This window comes from Colossoma macropomum, unplaced genomic scaffold (assembly GCF_904425465.1).
Source record: "Colossoma macropomum unplaced genomic scaffold, Colossoma_macropomum, whole genome shotgun sequence".
Classification (NCBI taxonomy): domain Eukaryota; kingdom Metazoa; phylum Chordata; class Actinopteri; order Characiformes; family Serrasalmidae; genus Colossoma; species Colossoma macropomum.
Window position 1 is genome coordinate 27,641,500 of NW_023494787.1, and position 16,390 is coordinate 27,657,889.

General features: G+C 39.8%; 1 protein-coding gene across 1 annotated transcript in view; it reads left to right on the forward strand.

Moving 5' to 3' along the window:
- gna12a (guanine nucleotide binding protein (G protein) alpha 12a) overlaps positions 1 to 10,688 on the forward strand; it is a 45,919-nt gene extending 35,231 nt beyond the window's left edge. The window contains exons 3-4 of the mRNA XM_036566744.1: positions 7,318 to 7,368; positions 9,137 to 10,688. Coding sequence (XP_036422637.1) covers positions 7,318 to 7,368; positions 9,137 to 9,706 — 621 coding nt within the window. The 3' untranslated portion in view covers positions 9,707 to 10,688. The remainder of the gene's footprint in view (positions 1 to 7,317; positions 7,369 to 9,136) is intronic.
- Positions 10,689 to 16,390: the final 5,702 nt, after the last annotated feature.

The following is a 16,390-nucleotide window of genomic DNA, read 5'->3' on the forward strand; positions in this document are numbered from 1 at the left end:
CTCCATGTGCTGTTTATTTGGAGGAGGTCAGAATGAGCTATAGCGATATGGATCACTGCAGGGGAGGGAGGGGTTACAGCTTCCTCCTCCTTTTTTATAATCAAGCGCCTTTCTTGGCTGCGCTTGATCATCTTTCCCTTTCGCTCACTTCAGGAATACCCATGGGCTTGGCTTGTGTACTCTAGGCTAATGCAGCCAACTGTGGGCCGCTAGTCCGCGGCCATGTTCTTTCCCACACTCACTGCAGGCCTGTCAGGCCTTAGCTAGTCCAGTGGGATGGGGAGGCAGTGAGCTGTTTCATATACTGCACTCTCTCTCACCCGAAGCAAAGGAAGAGGAGGAGGAGAATCATAAGGGATTGGAACTTGGCTCCCTTGACAGCGCTTTTCAGTGACGCTAACACTTAGCGTCATGCCTGCTAAAGACTGGGGCTGTAGTGATTCCAAAAATTGATTTAGGTTTGTCATCCTTGTGTTTATTTGGAGGAGCATAGAACAAGTTCCGAACTGAAGCAGAGGAGGACTTGGGTTGATTCACAATTTGGTTTCTGTGTTTAATGCTCACTCACTTCTCAACAGTTGAGCTTTTATTGAAGTCCTGAGGAACATAGTGTAAAATATTAAATAATCTTTGCATGATAGTAAACTTGAGTGTTATAATAAACATTTAGCAATGTCTGAACAAAAAGTACATGATAGAAATGTGGTAACACTACTCAAAAAGCAGCTGAACTTGCTGATAAGATTGTTTTGGTGTAGATGTGGATTGACATCTTTCTGTACAAGACTGTCAGCCTACTACTTAAGCAGAACAAAGGCATGAGTGGAGATATATAAGAGAAACAAGTCGCTGTTGTCGGGAAAAAAAACATCTCCATTTTTGTCATTTTTTAGTTGGACATAATTTGAAAATGCCTGTTACCCTTTACCCTGTGTGTAAAATTCATGATAAATGGACCATAAGAAACGGCTCAAAATGACTTGAAATGTTTGGTTCCATTGACTTACATTAAAAGTAAAGTAGGTTTTTTCCTTCTCCTGCAAAGTTACCATTTTGGAAATACGAGGTTTTCTTCCGACAACAGCAAAGCGCTACATATGCACTTGCTGTTGCAGACTACCCTGCTGTGTCCATGACTAACAGACTAGCTTTTATGTGGCGATTCTTTAAGAAAGGTCATTTAAGGCTCTTATACTCACTGTTAGATGTAGATCCACAGAATTTATACATACAATTTGCTGGCCTGGCTGGATGAACAAACAAAGAAATGAATGAAGGAACAACAGACATGCACACAAACAGATGAGCCATCTAGGGTCTTGTGACTATTTAGAGCCCAAGTCGCATTTTCCATTGCTGACTTTAAGAAAAACCTGTGTTGTTTCAGATTTGTTTGGTCAGTTTTCCAGTTATTCTGCATATTGACACTGTCCAAAAAAAACCCCCAAAAACATGTATCTCTGTTTTTTTTTATTTTTATTTTCTACTTCATTTGCACATGGCAGCTGTCCTTTAAATTAAGTAAAAATTTCATGATGAACAGTAAGTTGATGTAAAACCCTTTTACATTAACTTACATTCAAACCTAAGAACATTCGTACCTTGTCCTGTAAAGTTACCATTTTAGAGATTCTTTGGACAGTGACAATTTGCTGCTGCTGTTGCCCTTGGAGACAGGGTGGGGTGAAGTGGTTGACACAAGACCTAAGCTGTGTCTGAAACTGTGCACTGTTCACTATATAGTGCATTATTTGGGGTTCCAGTATTTTGTACTGGTGTCTGAAAACAGTGCTGAAGATCCAGTGCACTCAAAAATCCCACAGTGCACCACAATAAATAGTATACAATTGATGTACACTAGCGGATAGGGGATACCCATAATGTGCTGCGCTGTTTGTTTTAAAAATTCATGCAAAACTTCTCTGAGTAGGATTGGAGAGCCCAGCTACAACGGCAGTGTCTTCACAGACCTGTACAGATTAAAGTAAGCTCTTCTCATGTGTGTGGTCTAACTCAGCGGTAATACTGGACTGGTGGCAAGACGTTTATAGTGTTTATGTGACAGAATCTGCTGTGGCTCAGTAATGAGCAAACCTGTATGACATAATGTTAGTGTCCAAAATCGTTAACTTAAACTGTTCCCTTTAATAGTGTTCTGTATAGTGATCCATATTTTAGAATGTACGGTATAGTGATTAGGGGACCATTTCTGACATGGCATTAAAGTTAACGTGAATCAGAAATCAGAAAGCATTTTTCTCTTTGAACGTTGCGTATTTGCAAGTGAAACAGGATATTGGGAAATAAATGTGGGCAGGACATGATTTTATTCTTTGATTGGAGCAGGAAAAGCACATGTTCCAGAACGAACATGGAGTCAGACTCTGATGATCAGCAGAATCCGGCTGTTGAAATAAAAAGCCGAAGAAAAAATAAATAAAAATAACCATATTTTGTCAAAAAATGAATAGCCAAAATAATCTGATGTATATCTTCTGTAGTTTCTGAAACTCGATTCATTAATTGTTGAGAACTTGATTTTAATGTGTATTTTCTTACTTCATAAGATGTAGATGAGGCAAAGCGCCGTTTAGCCTTAGCATTGCTATGCTTTCACTTATCTAACACTTTCATAGCAAAAGCAAGAGAAAAAAGACTTCAGGAAAAAAGAAGTCAGGTTATCAGTAAAATAAACCTGTGTATGAGTGTAAATACTTGACGTGTGAGCAAGAGATGGATTGTATATGTGTGTTCATGTCTCTCCATCATCCCCTTACAGCTTTGCAGCCTCTCAGCCTCTCAGCCTCGCAGCGCGGCAGAAAACTTCAGAAAACAGCACAAGTACTATCAGACATCTGCACTGCTTATATGGACATGGGCTACTAGCGTGAAAACTGAAGTAATTGTTTTACAAACAGTTCAAAAGCCAAAAATGAAAGAGTAAAGCGACAGAAAGGAGGTTGTCTTGATGACAAACGTGTATGTGCTGTCGGGAGTGGAAAAGATGATGGTATTTTCACTCGATGATAGAAGTTGGTGGGAGAAGGAGTGAAAACATTCTATGATATTATTGGTTAGTATAGTTTTTCCTGCCCACTGTAACACAGTGATGCAGCTAAACATCATATGAGGCAGGCAAAAGTCACTACGCTACAATCAAAGATTACAGAGAAACAATAATTTTAATGTGCTTAATGTAACCAAGGACATGAACTAGGTAAAAAAGGCCCCTTTTGATTTCAGGTTGACTTCAAGCAGACAGGAACTAAAGCGCTTTTTGGCCCATTTGTCTTATATAGGCATGCAAAATCTTGGCGACTGTACGTCACGTCAACTGTAATGGCAGACCAGAGGTTTGACAAACCTCTCACAGTTTTTTTACTGCCTTAGTTACATAAGAACACACTTTGAGTTTGTACAGAAGGGCCGTGCATTTGCAATGCTTTGGCCGGATATTATCATTTGCGATCATGTACTTGCGTTGAGTATGTTCCTGGCCGTATAGTTGGATTGTGGGATTGGACAGGTGCATTGAGATGCAATGAGACATGCTCTTTCTCTCTCTCTCTCTCTCTCTCTGAGTCTGTCTGGCTCTATCTCTTTCACTGTTTGTGGACTCAAAGTATGTCCATCAGAACAGTCCATCTGCAGTCCATCCCTGCTGACATTGAAGCTACATTATTTCACTGATGAAGTGAAAACAGCATGAGGTCAAAACTGTGGTCTTGTCTTTTATTTTCAAGGTCGAAATCGAATGCTCATTTGATTGATTTCCAATTCTGAATCAGAATTGTACAGCCTGGCTGAGGACAGGAGTAGATTTGAGATTCGCACTGTGCTCGATGTACTGCAGGGCTTTGACCTTGAGCACTGCTGTCCACTGAGGAGTTTAAGACTTCGACAACATGCCCCGAATTTTTATTATTGCAAGAGAAGAAGAAATGTTTTTATTCTGTGCACATGTTTTAAGGAGGGATTGATAAAAGCCACAGGCACTGCTATCAGATATCTGCTCGATTTCCTGCCTGTGTTGCACTAGGCCCTGATGGTGTGCGTGTGTGTGTGTGTATATGAGGTTGGGGTGTGGGCCTCCAGCTTGTGACGGAGGGGCGGCGCTATCCTGCTAATCCTCTGTTTTCACACACAGCTGTTTCCTGTTGAGAGTGCGGGCCAGCCTAGGGGCCTTTGTGCGACACACACACACATGTACACACTACAGGACACAACTGGCTCTCACAGACAATGCCCAGTGAAATACCAAGGCCACAATGCCTACCACCCAAACAAAAAAACACACGTGTCAGGAAATAAGATTCAACACTAATTTTTGTTAAGCTTCTTGAGCTTCTGTGTTTGCTCAGTTCTGGGTATTCCATTCTGTTATGACCAGTGTTCAAGTGTCTTTTCTGGAAAACCAGAGGAGACTTCAAAGTTGGGCAACAAAAGTAAATTATCAGCAGTAAGTACTCGTTAGGACAGCAGGCGTAATTGATTCTTGGAAAGGGCCAGTGTTGACACAGTGTTCTGCCTGCTATCTCTCCAGGGCTTGGACATCCCCTCAGTCTGCTTTTTCAGTGCGGTGGACTCTTAGCTGGACTTTGACCTAGTGCTTGTATAAACTATAAGAATGAACATGAGAGACCGTAATGCCCCCAACAAGATGTATACCTTTATGATCACAGTGGTATGCTATATAGGATATTTCACTGAGTTTATAAGGATTAGGGCATGACTGATATGAACATTCTGTGGATCATACAGATTTTAGGGGGCTAATAATTTCAGAAACCAATCATTTTGGCCGATATAAATTTAAGATTTTACATCTTAATTTTATACTCTAATAGTTTTGCTATTAGAGAAAGCTGCACTATGTTAGAGTTTAGCATTATTGTCAGGAGAAAAAAATACACTAATATATGGGGTCCATACACTGCTGCGAGTCTCCCTACAAAGCCTGAAATAATCACTTAAAAGTCAGACATGTCGGATTTTGAACATACTTTTACAAGTTAATATCACAATCACAGGTTCAAAAAGAAGGTCCGGCTCGATGTGTAGGTCTTGAATACAAAAGCAACATTATACTGATAAAATATGATGACAACAGTAGATAATTCATACTCTGAAAAAGACACATCTTTCACGTTGTTTTGTTTTGACCGAGTTCTCTTTCAACATGCTTGCAATCATCAGATTCATCTGCTCGGGAAAGGGATCCAAAGCACAAACCATGTTACAAAATGGTTGTGTGCAATTACACATTTCTACCAGAGAGGTCTCCAAATCCCCAAATCTTACATACTGTAGCTTGAAGTAAGAAAAATATTGTAGCAGTGGTGGGAAGAGCTACCCAGAACACTGATCTCTGTGAAATACCTTTAATATTTCTTCATTTTCCTTAGTTGATGTATTTTACTTAGTTTATATATCATCTTTTTGTTAAATTAGCCATATTGGTGTTTTGTTACCAGTTCAGGCTGTATTGCTGTGCTCAGAGGTGGGTGATAACTAATAACTAAACTTTTACTTCTACTCTGTTGTACTAGTGAGTAAAGGAATCTGCTTTTTACTCGGTTACATTTTAGCCATTCTTATTTAAATTATAATTTCTTTTTTGCATTATGTTTTATTGGTGACAACATCTGTACTGACTTTGGAAGTTTAGCCTTTTATTGTAGACCAAAAAAATCCCAAACAAAGAAGAGTTGTGCCTAACAAACTGAAGTTCCTAAGCTGATAGATGCTGGGTGGACTAAGAGGTTCCACTGCAGTTCTAAAAGTTATTCAGTCATTATTTTGCCAAAGTATTAATACTTGAGTATGCATTTAAGCTGCCGTACTTGCCTCTGGCTGTGATATAGTTAAACAGGGGGTTTTTCCCCTATCATTGGGAAGTTTTAAATCCCAGTGATGCTGCAGCCAAAAAGGTCAATAATTATCAGTGATGATTTTATCAATACAAATAAAACCACAATGTTATGTTGGTCAGGCTGTCTTTTGTTTTCGATTGAGATTATGGATCATGTTTGTGGCCAAACTCAGGTACTGTAAGAAGAATGTGATTGAAGGCAGTAACCATTTTAAAATGTGTTGCTTAACCAAATGTAGATGCTAAAGGAGAGTTTCAGAGAACTACTTCTCATTTGTTACACATTGTTTATGTCTCTGTTAACTGTGTCAGTGGAGTGCTTTCCTCTTCAGATGACATTGCACTATACAGTTGGGTCCATTATTTGGACAGTGACAGTTTTTGTCATTTTTACCTCTGTACACCCCCACAATGGATTTGATATGAAGCAGTCAAAATGTGATTGAAGTGTAGAGTTTTATTACATAGTCCCTCCATTTCACAGGCTCAAAAGTATTTGAACAGTTGACTGATAAGTAGTTGCATGGCCAAGTGTGACCTGTTCCCTCGTTATTTCATGACAGATTAAGGAGATAAAACGTCTGGAGTTGATTCCAAGTGTTGAATGTGTATTTGGTAGCTGTTCATGGGAAATCTCAATATACAGTCCAAAGAGGTGTCAATGCAGGTGAAGGGGACCAACGTTAGGCTGAAGAAACAGAATAAATCTATGAGAGAGATAGCAAAAAACTTTAGGAGTGGCCAAATCAACAATTTGGTACATTTTTAAGAAGAAGGAATGCACTAGTGAGCTAATTAACACCCAAAGGCCTAGAAGACCACAGAAGACAACTAAAGTGGATGATCGCAGAATTCTTTCCATGGTGAAGAAACACTTGACTGCTTCATTTCAAATTGATTGAGGTGGTGTACAGAGGCAAAATTGCAAAAATGGTGTCACTGTCCCAATACTTATCGACCTTACTATATATCTGTCTGTTTAGCTTTAGCTCTTTGTATTTGACGTTCTGCTGATGGGCAATATTTTGTAGGAGTATTCAGCCTAATTCTCAGACAAAGATAGGAACATCCTGTTAGTTCCAGACTTTCCATTCCCGAATTAGAACAGCTTTGGAGGGGCCTGATTGTGCCCCCTTTCTGTTTTGCTGAGATATTTAGAAGGGACTTTTTCAAATAAATGACATTGTAAGCTTGATTGTGTTTTTCAGCTTGTTGCTGTGTGTGCTTATCCACTGTTGTCTTGAAGCAAAAGATGTTCATTTGGATGTGGTTTAATTGCAGTAAGAAAATAGCTGTGGGCTTAAATTGGCTTCTGTAACTGAAATTATGAGATGGGACTTGAACTCCTCAGATTCTGAACTGAATTGTTTATTGTTCTCTGTTCTGCTGCACAATTTGAAATGCACTGTATGACAATTCTATTTCTGCGGTTGTTCTTTTTACAGAGTGAATCGGTGAAGTATTTCCTGGACAACTTGGATCGGATTGGGCAATTGGTGAGTCATGATGCCTCAGCACTTCTAAATGGTCCTAGTTGCTTTACGATATCCTGTTAAACTGCGCAATGATGGATGTTTTCCAGTGCACTTCCAAAAAGCACTTTCTCTGGTCAGTTGTTCCCGGACATATCTAAGATTATACAGTCTGTTTTGAGGATTGTAATCAGCAGAGGACCGTTCTGTCTAGCCACTCTGTGCATGTTGTTCTCTGTCCACTGGTTAGGGCCATTTGTGTTGTCCTCTGTATGCTAAAGAAAACATTTATGGACAGGATCAGGAACTGATTCTAGGACAGCACGCTTTACTTTGAGATGATTGATAGATAAATCCGATTGTGCTCAGATGACACCATAATAACACACTATTGGTAGGCAGGGTGGCGGTAACAGTGTGGATATCCTGAGCATGGTGAAGATCTTTGCCCTCTCATGGTGTGCTGTGGAACAGGATTAGTAAGTGTGACGCAGGGGTTGCCAGGAGCCTGGATAAGAAAACATGTAGCTCTAGTCTCAGATGAGCGCTAAAAAGCAAGAGCGCTGGATGTGTTTTGTGTGAGCTGTCTTGGAAACCGAGATCGAGGCCAAAAAAGAGTCATGTGAAAGGCTTTTGGAATGGAAGTGACATGGGAGGCTATCTCTTCTTGCTGTTGTGTTGCAGTGGCAAGGTCTTGTAAAGTTGTGCGGATTTATGTCCTCAGACAGGCCCTCTGGCCCCCAGGAGAGCCTTTCAGTGCTGGTTGAATTTCACACACAGAATTAAAAATATTAGACAGCTTAAACGGAGCACTAGAGGAAAGATTCATGACTAAGGTTACTTAAAGGAATAGTTTCTTGGAAAAATTGTATTAATTTACAACATTTTCACCTTGTAGTTAATCAGTCAAGACATGTTGGTGTCCAAAGTTTGCTTTTGTTTTTCACTGGTGCTATGAGGCTAATGTAGCTAACAGGTTTATACTCTTAACACTTAACCTTTGTGTTCTGTTCACTGCTTAGTAATGGATGTACTATTCACAGGTCATATTGACCCACACCATCTACTTTACCAGGACAGTTACACTACTTATTTTTAAAACAGCTAATATACCTTTTCATTATCTCAGTTATTTGCAATATAAGGGCTATATATGTTGTTGGGTGAGCTTTACATATACAAGAAGTATCAGTGCTATATAATTATTAATACCTCCTTAATTAGATATATAAAATGTGTTTTTAACTGTGTGTTATGTCATCTTATTCTTTTCAAACCTCTTCTTGTTACAAATGTATATGATGCATTTTGGAATAAAATATATATAACGGTGTGTCTTACAGTATTAGGAAGCACATAAGCAAGTCAATTTGAAATTACTTGACTCGGTTTGAGACAACAGTGTGATGAGTTGGCTGACTAACTTCATTTGGGGTAAGAATTCGTATAGATTTGATTTTTTGCCAAGCTATTCTGTTAAGTAGGTAAAAGATCTCAGCCAACACATTCATCCAAAGTGCTCAAACCAAGCCTGGGGCACTGCTCCATGATTTGTTTTATAACGTCTCTCCTGTGATGCTATTGAAAAGACAGCATTTATTGAGCCTGTCTTAACATGAAGCCTATAAATATAATGTGCAGTATTAAATGGCTTCCTATATTGTAGTCAATACTGTTGTAGTATTAATTACTACTTCATTATGATCCTTTTTCCAATAATGTTGTACTATTAATTATTATTTGATTACAGTCCTTCTTCCTAAACCTATGTTACCCTTTATATCTTCACTAGAATTATGTCCCAAGTCGTCAGGACATCCTACTGGCCAGGAAAGCCACCAAGGGCATTGTGGAACACGACTTTATCATCAAAAAGATCCCCTTTAAGATGGTGGACGTGGGTGGCCAGCGGTCACAAAGGCAGAAGTGGTTCCAGTGCTTTGACGGCATCACCTCCATTCTCTTCATGGTCTCGTCCAGCGAGTACGACCAGGTGCTGATGGAGGACCGCCGCACCAACCGCCTGGTGGAGTCCATGAACATCTTTGAAACCATCGTCAACAACAAGCTCTTCTCCAATGTCTCCATCATCCTCTTCCTTAACAAGATGGACCTGCTAGTGGAGAAAGTGGCCAAGGTCAGCATCAATAAGTACTTCTCCGACTTCCGTGGAGACCCACACCGGCTGGAGGATGTGCAGGCCTACCTGGTGCAGTGCTTCAACCGGAAGCGCCGCAACCGCAGCAAGCCCCTATTCCACCACTTTACGACAGCCATCGACACAGAGAACATCCGCTTCGTTTTCCATGCCGTCAAGGACACCATCTTGCAGGAGAACCTCAAAGACATCATGCTGCAGTGACTGAGAAATCTCTGCCAGCCTGATGGAACTCTGCCACTGTAATTTTGCCACTGTGAGAGGAAACTGCCTTCTGGACATCATTTCTAGCCAGTTTCAGCAGGCTAGATGAATAGGTAATAAACAGCGATAATATTGGTTATGTAACTAGTATTACTGCTTTTATGTAAGATAGCACCAACCATGTGGTCAACTGTTTGAAAAAAAGAGACTATTGGGCTATTGTAAGGACTTGTACCACTATGTAAATGATTAGGGTGAGACCACAGAGAATCGAGACAAGTTGTCTGTTTAGTAGAACTGAAATTATGACAGTAGCATGTGAATATGGACATTTGCAATATGAATATTTGAAAAAAACACTGAGATTTGTTTGTATGTATATGTGTATGTATGTGGAGGAAAACGGAGGCGAGCAGCAAGTGAGCAAGTGTAAAAGCTTCAAATTCTGATTCGAGCTTATTGCATTTAGAGATGCTGCAATGGAGTTAGTCATGATGAAGCTGAAATTAATCACGGACGTCCTGACTGCTCCTAATCACGCTTCATCTGTTTTCCTCTGCAATGCTGTACAAAAGGCCTTATTAATTAAAAACAATGGGGACCTTAGTGAAGCCAAGAACATCTGACAGTGTTGTACGTCAGCAAGTAAAAATGGCTCAACCCAAAAATTTCTTCCGTGGCAAACTTTGAGCATCTCTTTATGGATGTACATTCCCATTGCTTTCTCAATCTCACAACATTATCCAAGCACTTCTGATTCTGACCACATCATTTCTTCAACAACTACCCACCGAAAAGCTTTGTAGCTACTCTTCTGCACTAACATTTACATTTGACCCCTAGGTGTTGAAATTTTCCATATTATTTCAATGTAATAGCAGTTTTATATGCAAACTCAAGTGGGTCCTTCAGGAGTGTTATCTCTGAATTTAAGCAAGACGTTATGCAAAATGTGTGTAATTAATTAAACAGGGTTTTTTGTACATAGATGTCATAATCTCTTTTTATGGACATTTCCATAAAACATTTCCAGTATTTTCCAGTGCTTTTGACTTTCACATGTCTCTCTCTGGGTTGCGTCAAGCTACAGGTGTTCTTCATTGATTAATAGGGTCAAATCACTGGTGATACCATTCAGTCAACACTAACTTCAGATGTTTAAGGTGTCTTGAAATGTCATTTCTGCACTGCATGCGTACTTTATGTTTTGGGATAATGATGTGGATGTTACTGCAAAGAGTCTCCTGTGGTTTCAGTGGTTCACTTTGTGTATTCAGTTTATCAGACTGCAGAAAGATACAAGAAGAAGAAAACCTGGAGCCGGCCAGCCAGTCTGATCTCAAAGAGGAGGCGAAGAGTTTCTCCCACAGCTTCGGCTGAGAAAGGAGGCTTCTCTGTGTCCAGGAGCGGCTCAGTGTGTGTGTGTACTTCGGTATGATTTATAGAGTTGTGAAGCTCCCCCACTGGTAGAACACTGTGAACCTCCCAGAGGTATTTGTGAATGCTGAGGGCACTCTGATGTGGGGGGATTGACTTTTTCCCTGGCTGTTTCCTACATCACAGGCAGCCTGTGCTGACTCATGCACTCTCCAGAGATGGAGCAGCTCCTTCAAACGGCCTTTTACACGCAGGTGTCGCTTCGTGGATGTGTTTATTCTGTGGTGTTTTTGTATGGAAAGTTTGAGGTATGTTCTAAAAGTGCACCTAAGCACATCAGACTCTTCCCTAGTTGTACTGAGTGCGAAGTATGTCATCCATTCCCTGCTAACCAAAGAAGAGAACGTGAGCTGCGACACTTTCTCATCAAGATCCCTCAAAAGCAGCAGAAACACGGGATCTGCAGGCTCAGGCCTGATAAACGTTACCCTCTGTCCTCTTCTTCTGAAATCAGCAACAGCCCATCTGACCCTTGTAACCAGGTTAGGCCGCAGGGGCCTTGATACACGCTAGTAAATATGTGGTGTTGTTTTCAGCTGCACCCTAATGCCTCAACCCTGGAAGCGCCTTACGACAGCGTACATGTGAAAGCTGGATGCCTCTTTGGTTCACATGCCGCCTGTCAAGTGGAGCGTCTTCTTCCTCACACTCTAAATCTGCCTTTAAGAAAAAGAAACTGTGCTCGGTTGCGTTTAATGAGCATTTAATGTAACATGTCTAATTTAATAAGCTTTCAGAGGAGTGCAGATGGCAACTAGCAGCTCACAGACAGTCATTTTGTTCCACCGAATGAAAAGTAATAAACCCCTTGAATATAATTCATTAAAAAGGTGGTTGAACAGGTCCTAATGCAAATCAGTGCACCATGCTCTCTGAGAAAATGTAGAGTCTGCAAATGTTCAAACCTAAATTTCAATTTCAGTCTACTGACAATTCTGGAAGCTTGATATCTGTTCTAGTCTGCTCTGATAAAGAATCACTAACAGCTATCACTGGTAATATGATATCTACTTCCTCATTAGCATTATATGATACTGTACTGTTTCTGACCAACTGTGTGACTTTCAAACATCTGTTTCTCTGTTTTTATGACTCTAGTGACTGTAAAAATTGTGAAAATTTCAGATGAACTGTATTACTGATGTTTTGTATATAAGAACTGTATAAATACAATAAACATTGTTAATGTTGAGTGGCATTTTCGACACTCCATACTACAGTTACTCCATACACCGCTATTATGATTTCTATCTATAAATCATTTTATATATAGATAGACACTTTCAATCCTAAATCAGATTTGTCCTGATTTGCCCCTCATGAGAGCTGAGTCCATGCATTTCCTATGGACAACTCAGTACAATTTCAAACAGACGAAAACAAACATGCAAGAGTTAAGAAGCGCAGGAAATCTCGCCCCCCCACCACCACCACCCATCACCCCACGTGGGCCTTATGTTTCTTAAGTGCCATTTTAACTAGACTACTAACATATTCTTACAAAAACACCCCCTGCCTCACTGTTGCCAAGTCTGTGGTTTTTCCACAGAACTACACGACTTTTGATGTGCAGTCATTGGCGGGTTGGAGTTCTTCTGGCCCCTGAATTTCAGCTTTATTCCCAGATTTAACTTTAAAGTGCCTGTATGTTAAATAGTCAAATAAAAAAGAGAATAAGCACATGGTAGCTTCGTCCTTAAATGGCCCATATCTTGGAAAACTGAATTTTCCTCACCTTCCTAATATGGGTTTGATGTAGTATGTAAAAACTGTTAAAGTTTCAGAATGTCCATACAGTGCATGTACGAAAATAAGCTGCAAAACAGCCCTTTTTGCTTTAATTGTTTTTATGATGTTACAAAGAAAGTGCATTTACATGTTTTCTTCTATTTAGCCTACAGTAGTTTAGCTCCGGTCACTCATGATTAAGATATAAGGAATGTTTTTGCTTGGACTGCTTTCTGAATGAGACACAATACAGGACAGACAATCAGAACAGAGCTCGTTTACATATATGAGTCTGAAAGGCACAGTAACAAAACCAGCTTATTTAATTGTAAGAGAAAAAAGAGGTTGGAAAATGGTCATGTAAAATGGTATTTTGGTACGTTAACCAACACAAATATTTATCTTAGTTTATTTTCTATAACCACATTTTCAAAAAAGTTGTGATGCTGTGCAAAATGTGAATAAAAACACAATGCAATGATATGCAAATCATTTATAACATATTTCACTGAAAATAACACAAAGACAAACATATTAAATAATGAAAAACTGAGAGATTTTATTGTTTTTTTTTTTTTAAATATATGCCCATTTTGAATTTGATGGCAGCAACATGCCCCAATAAAGTTGGATCAGGTGCATGTTTACCACTGCGTTCATCACTTCTTTTAACAACACTGTATAAGTGACTGGGAACTGAGGAGACCAACTGCTGTAGTTTTGAAAGTGAAATGTTTTCCCATTCTTGCTTGATATAGGATTTCAGCTGCTCAACAGTTTAGGGTCCCCTTTGTCATATTTTTCATTTTATATTGTGCCAAATGTTTTAAATGGGTGACAGGTCTGGACTGCAGGGAGGCCAGTTTAGCACCTGGACTCTTTTTACTATAGAGCCATGCTGTTGTAATTAATGCAGAATGTAGTTTGACATTGTCTTACTGAAACAAGCAAGCCTTCCCTGAAAAAGACGTGATCTGGATGGCAGCATATGTTGCCAAAACGTGTATATATCATTCAGCATTAATGGGGCCTTCACAGATGTGCAAGTCACCCATGCCATGTGGACTAATGCACACCTGTACCATCATGGATGCTGACTTTTGAAGCTGGGTGGTCTTTAGCCCAGCGGACGCAGTGTCCATGATTTCTGAAAAGAATTTCAGATTTTGATTTGTCGGACCATAGGACACTTTTCCACTTCGCCTCAGTCCATCTTAAATGAGTTCATGCCCAGAGAAGGCAGCTGTGTTTCTGGATCCTGTTTATAAGTGGTTTCTTCTTTGCATGGTAGAGTTTTAACTTGCATTTGTGGATGGAGAGATGAACTGTGTTCACAGACAATGGTTTTCAGAAGTGTTCCTGAACGCATGCAGTGATTTCCTCTACAGAACCATGTCTGTTTTTAATTCAGTGCTGCCTGAGGGCCCAAAAATCACAGCCAGCCAGTATTGTTTTCGTCCTTGTCTCCTGCATACAGAAATTTGTCTGGTTTCTCCGGATCTTTTGATTTTGAAAATTCTATTCTTGAATTGTTGCAGTACAGAGTGCGGAACTCCTCCCCATCTTTACTTCTGAAAGCCTCTATGGGATGTTTCTTTTTATGCCCAACCGGGGCACCGGGTGTTTTTTTTATTAACCATCGGGTGTTTTTTAGCATTAGACAACTTTACCTTCTTTTATTGCTGCTGTTCCAACTTTTTGAAATGTGTTGCTAGCATCAAATTCAAATGGACTTATATTTTTCAAAAAACAATAAAATTTCTCATTTGGTATGTTGTCTTTGTACTATTTGCATATCACTGCATTCTGTTTTTATTTAATTTTGCACAGCGTCCCAACCTTTTTAAAAACGGTGTTGCAAAACAAATGACTGTGCATTTAAAATCTGTTTGAAGAGATTAAAAACCAGTTAGACTTATATACAGTTGTATGCAAGACAATAATCCGGGTGGTCCAAGGGTGGACCAGCAGTAGCATACAGTGAGCAGGGTGCAGACCTCATTGAGGCAGTGGACTGACATACACTTGCTATCTGGGACATGAACCTTGTAAGAATCACACATTGTTTTTCATTTGGAATAGGGCTAAAAGTGCTATAGTTTCCCTACATTACATTGCCTGGCCATTTTCTTTGTCTGTAGTGACACAGCTGCTTTCAAAACCACATATTATACTATACTATACTGTACTATTCTATACTACACTAATGATATACCACAGTAGTGGAGTACTACTATTTGTTATGGTAGTATGCAGCTTTGAAAGCAGCCCACATTTGTATTCTGTCCTCGAAAAAGAGGCCTACAGTGATGCTCACCTAAATAAAACTCCTGTTGTAGCCCTGCAGAAGGAGGGAGATAATGTTTAAGGACACAATTGGCCCTTTCTTCAGGCTGAGCCTGGCTTACTTCCACGAACTAAAACTCATGACTCTTGTTATCCTTACATTTCCTCTAGGCTGCCTTTCGCTGGACTTATAGTGAACTCTGATATTTACTAATCTACGATCAATGTGAGCAGCAGCTGCTGTGGAGTATGTGCCAGAGTTGCCAGACTGTTCAGCTGATGATAATAATTATGTTGTAGTGTGCTCCTTCATTTCGCCATGGGGAGTGGGGGGTCACATTTAAGGAGAATGGAGCCATTTCTTTGCCTGGTAAAGTTCTAGTTTGGAATGTATGTCATATGTTATCAGCGTAACTATTTGGAAACCACCTCTTTCATAAGAGTGAGAAAGTGAAGAGCAACAAAGTCGTTTTTGGAGCGAAGGCGTCCTCTGGTGGAGACATCAAAAATTACCCCGACTGAGAAACCCACTTCTGCTCCAGTTACAGATGCTTCATTAATACAAAAGCAATTTTAAAAGTATGATTTATTGAGAAAGGTTGTTTTTCAGAATATTTTCTTTTTCATATCAAGCTAGTGATCTAGCTTATGTTGCTTGGCTTATAAAACATGTCCTGATGGGCTGCTGGGTGAGGCTCTGTCAGTATTAATATCATGTTAAATTTATGTCATAGAATTGAATATATCATCTTTTCATCTGTTTAGTTGATGTTGGCAGCTCTTTATCAGCTTTTTAAAAAAAGCTTTCATTTCAGGCCAAGTAGGAGCTAAGGAGGACTTTTTGCAAGGCTGAACTTGCTTGATTTGCTCCCTACTCCCTTGTGTGCTGTATAGGTAATGAAACTAAGGACTCTACACTGAAATACCGCAATAAATGTTGGATAATGAGTCTTGCAGCTTATGGCTGAATATAAATGGCTTTATATTAGACACATAATGCACTAATTAGGTGTAAAATCTGTTATTTTGTAGCATCAGTGCAGAAGAAGACCTGGGGTCTGGCATTTTCTCTCCAGGAAAACACTCTTTATTTAAACAGCAGACAGAGAAGAAAACTAGCATACAGGGGAAAATAGGGGGAATAGCTCACCAGCAGCCTAACACAGCACAAAGATGGTAAAACACTATCAGCACGCTAAGTAGCTGAAAAGGACACGATTAAACAGAGCCAAG